General features: G+C 39.8%; 1 protein-coding gene across 2 annotated transcripts in view; it reads left to right on the top strand.

Annotated features, from left to right (window-relative positions):
• Positions 1-12,966, top strand: part of SWAP70 (switching B cell complex subunit SWAP70) — a 94,248-nt gene that overhangs the window by 53,212 nt on the left and 28,070 nt on the right. For both annotated transcript variants that reach the window (XM_033404545.1, XM_004279198.2), the window contains exon 3: positions 4,335-4,508. In XM_033404545.1, the coding sequence (XP_033260436.1) occupies positions 4,335-4,508 (174 nt within the window). The remainder of the gene's footprint in view (positions 1-4,334; positions 4,509-12,966) is intronic.

The following is a 12,966-nucleotide window of genomic DNA, read 5'->3' as shown; positions in this document are numbered from 1 at the left end:
GGAAAAAAATAACTGTATTATGAGTTTGCTAATATCTGTGGCAAGAGCGAATCTTCTATCCGTGAAAATGTGAGGAAGGAAAGAGAAATTCTGCTAGTTTTCTTGTTGCACCTCAAACTGCAAAAGTTATGGCCAAGTACATGATAAGTGCTTAAAGATGGAAAAGGCATTAAATCTGTACAGTAAGAGACTTCCGTGTTGGTACAGTGGTTAAGAATCCGCCTGCCAGTGCAGGGGACATGGGTTCGATCCCTGGTCCGGGAAGCTCCCACGTGCCGTGGAGCAACTAAGCCCTTGTGCCACAACTACTGAGCCCACATGCCACAACTACTGAAGCCCACGCGCCTAGAGTCCATACTCCACAACAAGAGAAGCCACCACAATGAGAAGCCCAAGCACCGCAACAAAGAGTAGCCCCCGCTTGCTGCAACTAGAGAAAGCCTGCGCGCAGCAATGAAGAACCAACACAGCCAAAAATAAATAAATAAATTTATTTAAAAAAATTTTTTTACAGTAAGATATTTTGAGAGGGAGAGAGACCACATTCACATAACTTTTATTACAATATGTTGTTTGTAATTGTTCTATTATTAATTATTGTTGTCAATCTCTTATTGTACCTAATTTATAAAATAAACTTTATCATAGATTTATATGTATAGGAAAAAACACGTGTATATAGGGTTCAGTACTACCTGTGGTTTCAGGCATCTACTGGGGTCCTGGAATTTATCCCTTGTGGATAAGGGGAGACTCCTGGGTTGATCAAACCTTCCTTACTCTTTCCTCACTCAGTTTTCATGTCTTTGTGGTTCTCCTACCACTTTGACTGTTCTTCTAGTCATCATAATTCCTCTTCCTCCTCCCGCTTGTAAATGTGCAAGTCTCTTGAGGTTCTGTTTTTGATTCCATCTATTTTCTCACTTCATGTTTTCTCTCAGTGATCTCACTGACCATTGTGGCTTCAGTCATTGTCGACATGCAGTTGATTCACAAATCTGCCTCTTCTGTTAGGTTACAGTTCCTTCCTCGATTGTCTTTGGACACCTCCATCTAAATGTCTTCCCAGAACTGCAGGTTGAAGATTCACATAATTGAACACCTGTCTTTCTTTCTCCCTTGTGTCCTCTTCATGCTGTGGCCATCCCCAAACATGGTTGGTGTGCTGCTCCTGCCATGCCTTTGCTCATGGCATTTCCTTTCCTATCCGTTGGAGTACTTTTCCTTGTACTCTTCAATATACTTCAAGGTCTGCCTCAAATACCGTCTTTTCTGCAAAGTACTAATGTGGGCTGCAGATGACCTGCTCGTTCTTTGCTCTAAACTTGGGAGTTTCCTACAGGCTATCTCTTAAAACTATAAAGCTCTTTGTGATTTTTGTCTGTGTTTGCTTTTCTAGCCATAAATCTAGCCACTCCCCCTCAGGAACTCAATAATTCACCTCATGATACACATAGAATCACTTCTTGTTCCTCAGGGCAAGACTGTATGCTTTCATGCACATGTCATTTTCCCTGGTGGCATATCTTCCACTTAATGCTTTTTGGGGGTGTGGGTGGATAGAGTTGATAGTAGTGGTCTTTCAAACTAGTCCTGTAGAGATGTCTTCCATCACATAGATAGATGTCCTCCATCTACTGAATTCTACAAGCAGTTTGGCATAGAGAAGAGACAGAATTTGAGCTTTGATTTTAAACCCTGGTTTTGATATTTACTAGTCATGTAAACTTGGTACTCAACTTTTCTGAACCTCTATTTCCTGATCTGTAAAATTGGGAGAGTGTTTAACCTGATGGGGCCAATACAAAGTTTAAATAAGAAACTGCATATAAAATGCCAAGCATATGCTAAGTCCTCAATAAATGGTGTTAAAGAAAAAAAAAAGAAATGAAAAGAGAAGAGAAGAAAAAGAGAAGCAGCAGTTATTATTCCCTTCATGGGGTCATTTGTGTACCATGGGGGCATGGGAAATTGTGTCAGACTGAGACAGGGTGCTCAAGGCAGAGCACAAAGGATATATCTTCTTACTCGTGGGGAACTGGTTTACTAATGACAAATTCTAGCCAGAGAATGAGAGAAACTTCCTCCTGCAGCCAACTAGTGACTTCTTCCTTACATTACACACAGCACTTCATTCATCTTTCTCTAGAAAGAAATGCTTTGCTCATGTTGTCCTGTCACCCGCTCTGCCTCCTCCCGTACATTTTCCATATTGTCCCCAATATGGCTTTTAGAATGCATGTTGTGTATGTTGCCCCCTCCCTCTCTTTCAGTACAGATAAATCCTAACTCCTTACTGTGAATTATAAGGCTCTTCATGATCTGGTCTTCACCTACTTCTCTAGCCTAGTCTTTCACTGTGCCCCATGCAGTGGACATTTGTCATTTTTTCATCTGACCAGTATCAACTCTTTTCTTATGTCTGGGAAATTCCACAGTGTCTTGGTGGAGGACAGGACCTATCTCACATCTCAGATATTGAAAAGTTTGGATCCTCATTTTCCCAGCTCCCGGGCAGCTAGGGCTTAGGAATGTGACCTGGTGGGACTTTGAATCTGCATTGAGGTGGGGACTTTGAATCTGCATTGAGGGACACGGAGGATCAAGGACTGGGTCAGTGGCAACAGTGATGGCCTCATGTTATATTGGCAGTCGTGTCTCCACCCGCTGGTACCATGAGTAGTTTCAATTGCAGTTATGACTGCCTAGCCTAGATTGGTAACGGCTTAGTTTCAGAGTCTAGGTTTTTCAGCCCTTGTGTTGGATCTTTGAGGTTACCCATTGCTTTTCCAATAAATTACTTATCTGTTTAAAGGAACTCAAGATCATTTCTCTTATTTGCATTTATAAAGAGCCTTGACTCATACCGCCCTCTAGTACCAAGTGCCCCATTCACATTAACCTTCCTGCAGTTCTTCCAAACTAACCATGGTTGTTTCTGCCTCTGGGCTTTCTCACATTCTGTTCTACCTGGAACACTCTTTACCTCATTCTCAAATTGTTTTGACTCTTGGCGGTCCTTTAGGACTCAGCTCTGTTATGTCACTTTTTCTGCAAATCTTCCCCCAATTCTTAAGATTGGGTTAGCTCCTCAGTGTTCCCACAGAATCCTCTGCTTACCTCTATATAATACTTATCACACTATATTGTAATTGCCTTGACATCCCTTGGAGACATGGGCTAGTAGTATATTCAGTATCTTTGCATTGTCCCCGGCAGATAATAATTACTATCTAAATTTTATCTGTTGAATGAGTGAAAAACTATTGAATTATACTCTGTGTTATGTTAAAATTTGTCTATTTGCATGTCTGTTTTTCCTAATAAACTGTGACTATTCTAAGAGCAGCGGCCAAGTTCTTCTTCACCTTTATATCCTTAATTTGTAGCATAGTATTTGGCTCATAGTAGACACTGAGAGAATGTTGAATGCATAACTGAATGACTGAGTGGCTGACTGAGTGGCAGAGCTGTCTTTTTAGAATTTCAGTTCAACAGTTTTTCCCCAAGAGAAAGTATCTTCTTTGACCATATAGGTAAAGATGAGATATCTACATGTAGCTCATATTGAGTAATTGACATTCTCAACTTCTCTGTATCAGGATTGGTAATCTGTTTAGAAGATAATGTTTATACATGAAAAAAAAACTATTTGACAAGCCAGTATTTTATGTGCCGACTGAGTGATACGGGCAGATGTTGCTTCAGTGTCAGGCTCAATATTACATTCTTTTTTTTTTTCTTAATATTTATTTATTTTGGCTGTGCCGGGTCTTAGTTGTGGCTTGTGGGATCTTCGTTGTGGCATGTTTAGTTGCGGCCTGCGTGTGGGATCTAGTTCCCTGACCAGGGATCGAACCCGGGCCCCCTGCATTGGGAGCACAGAGTGTTACCCACTGGACCACGAGGGAAGTCCCTCAATATAACATTCTTTTTTTTTTTTTTTTTTTTTTTTGCGGTACGCGGGCCTCTCACTGTTGTGGCCTCTCCCGTTGCAGAGCACAGGCTCCAGATGCGCAGGCTCAGCAGCCATGGCTCACGGGCCCAGCCGTTCCGCTGCATGTGGGATCTTCCCGGACCGGGGCACGAGCCCGCGTCCCCTGCATCGGCAGGCGGCCTCTCAACCACTGCACCACTAGGGAAGCCCTCAATATAACATTCTTAATCGAGTCTTTGAAAGTGTGGTACCTAAGCAACTACTTAGGAAATGGTTATTGGTTAATTGGATTGATTAAAATAGAAGCCTGTAGTAGGCTTTGTCTTTCCGTTTTATTTGGTTTACATGCTGCTTATTTTGGACTGGTTCATTGGAATTTTTCCTCGTTCCTTTTTAGGTCCAAGACAACTTTGACAAGATTGAATTCAATAGGATGTGTTGGACCCTCTGTGTCAAAAAAAACCTTGCAAAGAGTCTCCTACTCATTACAGAAGACGATGCATTTAAAGTATGGGTTATTTTCAACTTTTTATCTGAGGACAAGTACCCACTAATTATTGTACCAGAAGAGGTAAGTGTGGCTCTGGGAAGTTTTACAGGGCCATCTTAGCATTTAATAGATCTAACTTGGAAGTATTTGTGTTATTTCAGTGTAGATATGGAAGGAGATCCTGTACTAGTGTTTTTGGATCAGAGGCAAAAAAGCTTAGATCCAAAAAAGTCCAAAAGTTAGTGATTTAGGGTTATGCAGTAACCATGGAGATTTGCACACAGGGTGGGACTCTTCCTCTCTAAACTGCTATAATTATAGACAAATCCATCCTCATGTTCAAAGAGTCTTTATTCAGTACAAGTCACAACATAATTTTCTGTCTACTTACATATTGGCAAAACCGTAAGAAATGGCTGAGTGATGCTAGGGAAACACATAGGATCCAGAATGTTGCTCCCAAGGCTGATTTATGTGAGGAAATAACTATTCTTGTTTCAAAGCCAAGGATGGAGACTTTTTTAAGACCATACTTTCTAAAGTAAATGAAAAAGGACATTTGCTTGTTTTGTTCTGGGTTATTTTCCCTGAGCTTCCAAGGGGCGGGGGGACGGCGGAGGACAGGGGGAATGCAGGAGTAAGGATTCTGTGCTCTCTTACTGCCCTAAAAAATGATCCATGTAATACGTGCTTATTACAGTAGTAAATTTAGAAAAGACTTATGATATGCAGATTAATCAACTGTAGTCCTCCCCTTAAAAAAAGTCATTTGTAATCCCCTAACCTTGGACAAATGATGTAACCTCTTGAGTTTTAATTTCCTCATCTATAAAATGGGGCTCATAAAAATGTTTATTCTAAGGGTTGTGAGGCTCTGTATTTAAAGGACTTAGTTCAGTAAGTGAAATGAGTCAGAGAAAGAGGAATACTGTATGATTTTATGCATATATGGAATATGAACAAACAAACAAAATAATCGAACAAACTAAACCAAACAAAAACATATAGATACAGGGAACAGAACAGTGGCTACCAGAGGGGAAGTAGGGGTGGGAAGGGTGAAAGGGATAAAGAGGGTCAACTTTTTGGAAACTAAGTTTTCGGTGGTGAGCACACTATAGTGCATGTAGAATTAGAAATACAGTGTTGTATACATGAAACTTATATAATGTTATGAACCAATGTTACCTCAATAAAAAATCTAAAATTAAAAAAATAATTAAATCGCGACTAGGGGGAAAAAATAAATGACTTAGCTCAGTGCCTGGCACGTGATATGTACTCAGTAAATGTTAGCTCCTATGACTAATATTATTGCATACATTTTTGCACACTAGTCTGCTTATTTCTGTAGGAAATTTCCAGCGGTGGAATACTAAGTCCTAAGAAATGCACACTTTCAGGGTATGAGATGAACGAAGCAGAATTGCCCTTCAGAAAGGCTGTACCATTTATATACCTACCAGTAGTGATTGAGGGTGCCCATTATTACCCATCCTGCCAGCATGAGTCTAGTCTGTGATTTATTTTTATGATTCATGTTTATGTTAGGAAAATCTGTTTAAAAGTTCACACTGCAATATTTTATTTCAAGTCAGCAAGGATTTATCGACTGGCAACAGTAAATGAGGCAATAAGAGGAATGAATACAAAGTGAAAAAGATGACTTCCTGCCTTCAAGGAATATGCAGTCTGCTCAAGGAAAAGAAAAAAATCAAGTGTAATTCAAAGCAAAATAAACTGCCTGTTATAAGAGAGGTGCAAATGCCATGCAAATACTGAGAAGGGAAAGATTTATTCCAGTTTGAGGGAGGTCAGGGATCAGGGAAGGCTTTTTAAGAGAGGCAGTATAATGTAGTGGTTAAAAGCAGGGTCTTAAACTTTTTCAGTAAAGGGCCAGACAGAAAATATTTGAGGTTTTGTGGGCTTCCTGGGCCATATTGTCTCTGTTATAGCTACTCAACTCTGCTGTTAATAGCGTGAAAGCAGCCACAAGACAATATGTTCCTGTGCTTTAATAAAACTTTTACTTATGGTTGTTGAAATTTGAGTTTCATATAATTTTAATGGACCATGAAATATTACCCCTTCTAACCGCTGAAAAATGTAAAAACCATTCTTGGAGCAAGTGTGTATAAAAACAGGCTGAGAGCCAGATTTGGCAGCTGGGGTAGATTTGACTCATGGGCTGTAATTTGGTGTTCCTTGGTTAAGAGCAGGAGTCTGGAGTCAGATTTCTTTGATTTGAATTCTGGCTTCCACACTGCTCACTAGCTGTGTGACCTTGGGAAATTTACTTCATTAGTTTTTGCTGCAGTTTCCTCAACTGTAAAATAAGGCTAATGCTAGTATCTGCCTCCTAACTGCTCTTGTGACTATCAAATGAGAAGACTGCCTGGCCCTTAGAAAGTGCTCATTGTGTTACCTATTATATTTAGTGGGAAGGTAGCATTTATGCTGGGCCTTAAAAGATGGAAGAATTTTGACTAATGGAGAAGGCAGAGGAGAAGACTTCCGGTTGGAGGGAACAGTGGGCAAGGTTATATGAGGCAGGAAAGGAAAGGCAGGGCATGTCGGAGATGAGTGAGGTATCCAGCTTGACTGAATTGCCAGTCTTTGAAACAGCTGGATTGACTGATTTAAGCCAAAAAGGGAATTTTAAAAAGGATGTTGGGTAGCTGACAGAATGGCTATGATGGCTGAAAAACCAGGTGTGGAGGCTGTGCAGTGAGGAACCACAGGGAAAATGTGTGTTGTACTTGTACCACGGAACACCTCTGGCCCTGCACACTGGGTGCTGTCCAGGAACTCAAATCTTCCTGCAAGTAACTGTTCTTGCTACCATGGAGAGTTTTCTGTGCCTATTTCTCAATCACAGTCAGGGCATGATGCATCTAATTGTTATAACCTAGGTCACATGCCATGAGCTAGCTGCAAAGGAGGCCTGGAAAGTGTCCAGTTGTGTTTTTAACTTCCATGTTGGGAATTCCCCAGACATAAGAAGCGGGTTAGGTGCTGGGCAGTCAAAAAGAATGACACATGCCCTTTCTAACTAGAATGTGAGGGCTGTACAGAGATAGAGACAAGTTTCAGGTCTGGGCGACTGGGAGGTAATATTGTATAGTTGTTTAAAGCATGGTCTTTCAAATCAGACTGCCTGGTTTAAATTCCTACTTGACCACTTTTTAGCTCTGTGACTGTGAACAGATTACTTAATCTCCCTGTTTGGGTTTCCCCATCTGGAAAATGGGGATCACTACTTCCTTCACTGGACTCTTGTGAGGACTGATAGTTGATGTATGTGAAGCATTTAACTTAATGTCTGGCTCCATGATAAACGCTCACTAAATTTTGTGTGTGTGTGTGTGTGTGTGTGTGTGTGTGTGTGTGTATGAATGAATGACAGAGTGATGAACAAATTGGGGATATGATGTATGATGATGGGTTTGGTACATTTGGCATTTTGAGTGGATCATCCTTGTGGAGCTGTCCTGTTTGAACTGAAAGAGTACATTTAGAGCTGTGAGAGGTCAGGGCTGGAGACAGAGACAGGGAAGCCATGGGAGTAGGTTAGATCAGGGAGGAAGAGACAATAGTGGGAGAAGCGAGGGCTGAAGACAGAATTTTGAGCCCATTTCTGTAGCAGGGGGAGGAAGTAGATTTGGTAAAGGAAGCAGAATTGGATAGTCTGTGAGGTTGGTGGAGAACTGGGAGAGTGTTGAGTCATGGGTGCCAAAGAAAGAAGAAGTTCTAAGAAGCAGAAAAGTAGTTCCTAGCATTAGATTCTATAGAAAAATTAGAGGGTAATGAGTGAGAAGTTGCCCTTGGATTTAACAATTAGGTGGTCATTGGTAAGCCAGGAGAAGGCAGTTTCACTGTAGCGGTGGGGACAGTTTCTTAGTGCTTAATAATAATAATAATGTAATTGTGCACGTATGTGAAAGGGGAAGTAAAAAATAAAACATGCTGAGCTTCCCTGGTGGCGCAGTGATTGAGAGACCCCCTGCCAATGCAGGGGACACGGGTTCGTGCCCCGGTCCGGGAAGATCCCACATGCCGTGGAGCGGCTAGGCCCGTGAGCCATGGCTGCTGAGCCTGCGTGTCCGGAGCCTGTGCTCCGCAACGGGAGAGGCCACAACAGTGAGAGGCCTGCGTACCGGAAAAAAAAAAAAAAAAAAAGGATTTATGCTCGGGACTTCCCTGGTGGCTCAGTGGTTAAGAATCCGCCTACCAAGGCAGGGGGCACGGGTTCGAGCCCTGGTGTGGGAAGATCCCACATGCCGCGGAGCAGCCAAGCCCATGCGCCATGACTACTGAGCCTGCGCTCTAGAGCCCACATGCCACAACTACTGAAGCCCGCGCACCTAGAGCCCGTGTGCCACAACAGGAGAAGCCACCGCAATGAGAAGTCCACACACCGCAATGAAGAGTAGCCCCCACTTGCCGCAACTAAAGAAAGCCTGCACGCAGCAACGAAAACCCAACGCAGCCAAAAATAAATAAATTTATTTAAAAAAAAAAAAGATTTCTGCCCTAGGTTGCCCGAAAAACTGGGACCTACATAAGACCTGATGTGGGCCATGACTTTATTTTTATGCACCCAGAGCCCAGCCAAGACTTCACTGCTTGCTTGCCTTCCTCTTTGCAGGCTGACAGGAATGTCTTCGTCCTCTCCTAAACAAGTTAATCTTATTCGAGAAGGGAATGGCCTCTTTTTGACTTGTCAGGATAGTCAAGTAGCATACCTTGTCATGTCATTGTTTGGACTTAACTGTTGTTTTGATGTCCTTAGCTCCCTCAGCATTCTTCTGATTAGAAGTAGAAATAGAGTTAGTTTTACAGATTATTCCTCTGTGGCCAGGAGTACTTGTGGGGGGAAAGAAGGGATCATTAAAACAGATTTACGTGGAACTGCTTTGTCTGGCTGCTGAACCGGCCTCCTAAGGTTTAAAATATGGCCTTGTATTTATTGAGCTCCTAGCACATCTCCTGGCCTTTGCCAAGCACTGCAAATTCAAGGTTGCACAGTTTATGAGAAACAGTAGAGTCATTTCTTAAGGTGCCCACTCTCTGTTAGATTTTGTTTTCTTCCTAAGTACTTTAATAGTGTTAAAAAAACTATATTTTGAATGAGTTTTAGACTTACAGATTTTAATAAAATTAAGTATGAAAATGTACATTTAAGAATAAATTTTGAAGTATAATGTCTTAATTTGTCATGAATGAGTTTGATTTGTATTATTACAAACAGGTTTTAGGCTTTATAAATTTAAAGTAATTTTTATGTTTCCAATAAGTCATTTACCATAATGATGGTTTGCATTTTAAGTCCAAAATATTTTTGAGTTAAGATTTAATTCTCCAGCTTCGATTAATACTATATGAGATATAAGTAACAGTGGTAGTGACATGAATAACATAAGTGGGGTAAGTTTGCTTTTGACTCAGTTTCCCATCACCCAGAATATCAATCAATATCAAGAATATTGAATAAATTAAGTGAAAGTAACTTAGTACCAAAAGTCAAGAAATTGCATGTCCCCATTTGAGATGGTTCTATAATTTTTGTCAAATGATATTCCTGGAAATGTGTGTCTGTAAAGTATAGTTTTACATTAGTATTCATTTCCCACAGAACCAAGAACAAAACAGGATGTTTGTCTGTTGCTTATTTGGAAGAATTGCCTTCTTGCAATTAAATATTAAACCTGAAATAGTTTTAAGAGATCCTTTATTAAGAAATAAAATCTGAATTGTTATTAAGTTAATAAAGACCCTCTTCAATGATTACAGTGAAACAACTTCTAACAAATAAACTTTGGAGCCAGAGGCCTCAAAAATCACATGCAGCTTGAAAGTTTATTCTTTGTTATTTTTGGTGCAACTTGCCTTGGGAGGAGGAAGTAAGCTGCTTCCTGAAACTGAATGAGCTCTTAGAATTGGTGCAGTCCACTCAGACTAACACAGCAGCACGTGATTTATTATTTAGTATCATCGAATAGTTACTGAGAATGGGAATGCTTGTCTCTCCTTGGCCCAATATAATGAACTAAGAGGTCCTTAAGTTATTTGGTTATAAGTATATGACTGTGTTGAAAGCCAACAGGAAATGAATCTAGATTAGTTGCCTGGAACAGTCACTGGGAATGCAGAGCAGATGCTGAGTGCTGATGACAAACTCTGGAGGGTTGGGGGAGGGCAATTTCAGAAAGGTTCAGGATGAATCTGGGAAGCTGTTTCTAGAGCTGAGTTTGCTGCTAACAGGAAACAATGTTAAAGACATTCCAATATACATGAGGAATTGAAGCTCAGAGTGTGAGGGGCACCAGTTCATTCACAGTGGCAGGTGAGGAAAAGCTAAGGCTGTTTCTTGACTTGTCATGCCCACTTTTTGTTATCCTGTCCATGCATGTGGCCACACCCATGGCCTCACTACTAAAACTTCTAGCAGTGCCTGTACAACCTTTATCCCAAGTTGTGATCAGGCAGCATGGGCCCTCTTTTTGCTGCCTTAGGGAGATTGAATTTCTGTGCATGATAACACCTCTAAGTTATTTTACTTTGGTCAATTATTTATATAATTGACTTTTTCTCTCTTGTGTCTTATTGCCTTTAAGCTTTTTTCCTTCTACTCTTTTCTGTCCTGTTCTCTCCTTCCCTTTTCCCTTTCTTTTCTTCTTAATAATTTTCTTTTTCTCTTTTCCACTGCCTATCCCTATTACTTCTGTTTAAAAGCCAAGAAAATAATATCCGATAAGCTAAAGAGCAGATGTTACATCTTCAGCAAAAGAAAGGAAAGACCTAAGTGTGTTTTTCTCCAGCAAGTAAACATTTGTTGAATACCTACTGTATGCTAGATTTAGGGTATTAGATAATCTGCATACAAGAGGAGCTTATAATATCTCATCAAATTACAATAGAACTCTTGATATTTTTTGACCTTGTGATATTTTGCAAATGTATATTTCTTTGCAAACATGTTTTTTCTATTGTTGGCATTATTTTTCTGTTAAAGTATGTTATTTCACAAACAACATTATAATCAAATTGTTGGAAGTGCAAAGAAGAGAAAGAAAAAATTAATTCACAATCCTATCTGTAACAAATTAGGCTCTAATATTTTGCTCTAGTATTTTTCAAAATATTTATATAAACTTTGTGCAGTGGAGATCATGGGTAAATTTAATTTTGCATTCTTCCTCACTTAATATTATTTCATAAATGCTTTCTTAAATGTAATTTTATTTTTTCTGTTTTTTAAAAATTTAATTATTTTTTATACAACAGGCTCTTATTAGTTATCTATTTTATACATATTAGTGTATACATGTCAATCCCAATCTCCCAGTTGATCCCCCCACCCCCACCCTCTGCACTTTCCCCCCTTGGTGTCCATACGTTTGTTCTCTACATCTGTGTCTCTGTTTCTGCCTTGCAAACTGGTTCATCTGTACCATTTTTCTAGATTCCACATATATGCGTTAATATACGATATTTGTTTTTCTCTTTCTGATTTACTTCTCTCTGTAGGACAGTCTCTAGGTCCATCCATGTCTCTACAAATGACCCAATTTCGTTCCTTTTTATGGCTGAGTAATATTCCATTGTATATATGTACCACATCTTCTTTACCCATTTGTCTGTCAGTGGGCATTTAGGATGCTTCCATGACCTGGCTATTGTAAATAGTGCTGCAATGAACATTGGGGTGCATGTGTCTTTTTTGTTTGTTTATTGAAACAGAAAGTCACAAAAATTATAATCATCCTCATCAGTTCACTCAGCCCCATGTAATTAATTTTTGTTTCATCTTGATCTTTTGTTAGCACTTTTATGAATTCATCAGTTTTCCATTAGAGTTCTGAAAATGCTTATTCATTCAGTTCAGCAGTATAGTCAGTTACCAGAAACCTGTACTTCTTGGAGTCTTTTCAGTGAATTCCTTGAAGATGAAACCCTTTTGTAGGAACATATTTGCAAAAGCATCAGAGTACACCCAGAACTGTCTGTAAATGACAAAAGATTTAAAAATGACCACGGTTAAAGATTTGATGAAAGTTCATAATGATGCAATTGACAAGGAAATTTAGTTATTTCTGAGATATACATTTTAAAGTAATAACTAGAATTATAACATTATACCAGAACATATAAGATTTTTAGAAATTTCATGTAATGTCTGAAACGTTTATATTAACATATTTCCATACAAATAACCCAAAGAAAGTTTAGTATTAGTTGTTTTGTTTGTTTGTTTTTTTATACTGCAGGTTCTTATTAGTCATCAACTTTATACACATTTGTGTATACATGTCAATCCCAATCGCCCAATTCAGCACACCACCATCCCCACCCCACCACAGTTTTCCCCCCTTGGTGTCCATAAGTCCGTTCTTTACATCTGTGTCTCAACTTCTGCCCTGCAAACTGGCTCATCTGTACCATTTTTCTAGGTTTCACATACATACGTTAATATACGATATTTGTTTTTCTCTTTCTGACTTACTTCACTCTGTATGACAGTCTCTAGATCCGTCCA

The sequence above is a fragment of the Orcinus orca genome, chromosome 8 (genome assembly GCF_937001465.1).
Source record: "Orcinus orca chromosome 8, mOrcOrc1.1, whole genome shotgun sequence".
NCBI lineage: Eukaryota > Metazoa > Chordata > Mammalia > Artiodactyla > Delphinidae > Orcinus > Orcinus orca.
Note: the sequence above shows the minus strand (reverse complement) of the source record. Positions and strands in the feature narration are given on the sequence as shown.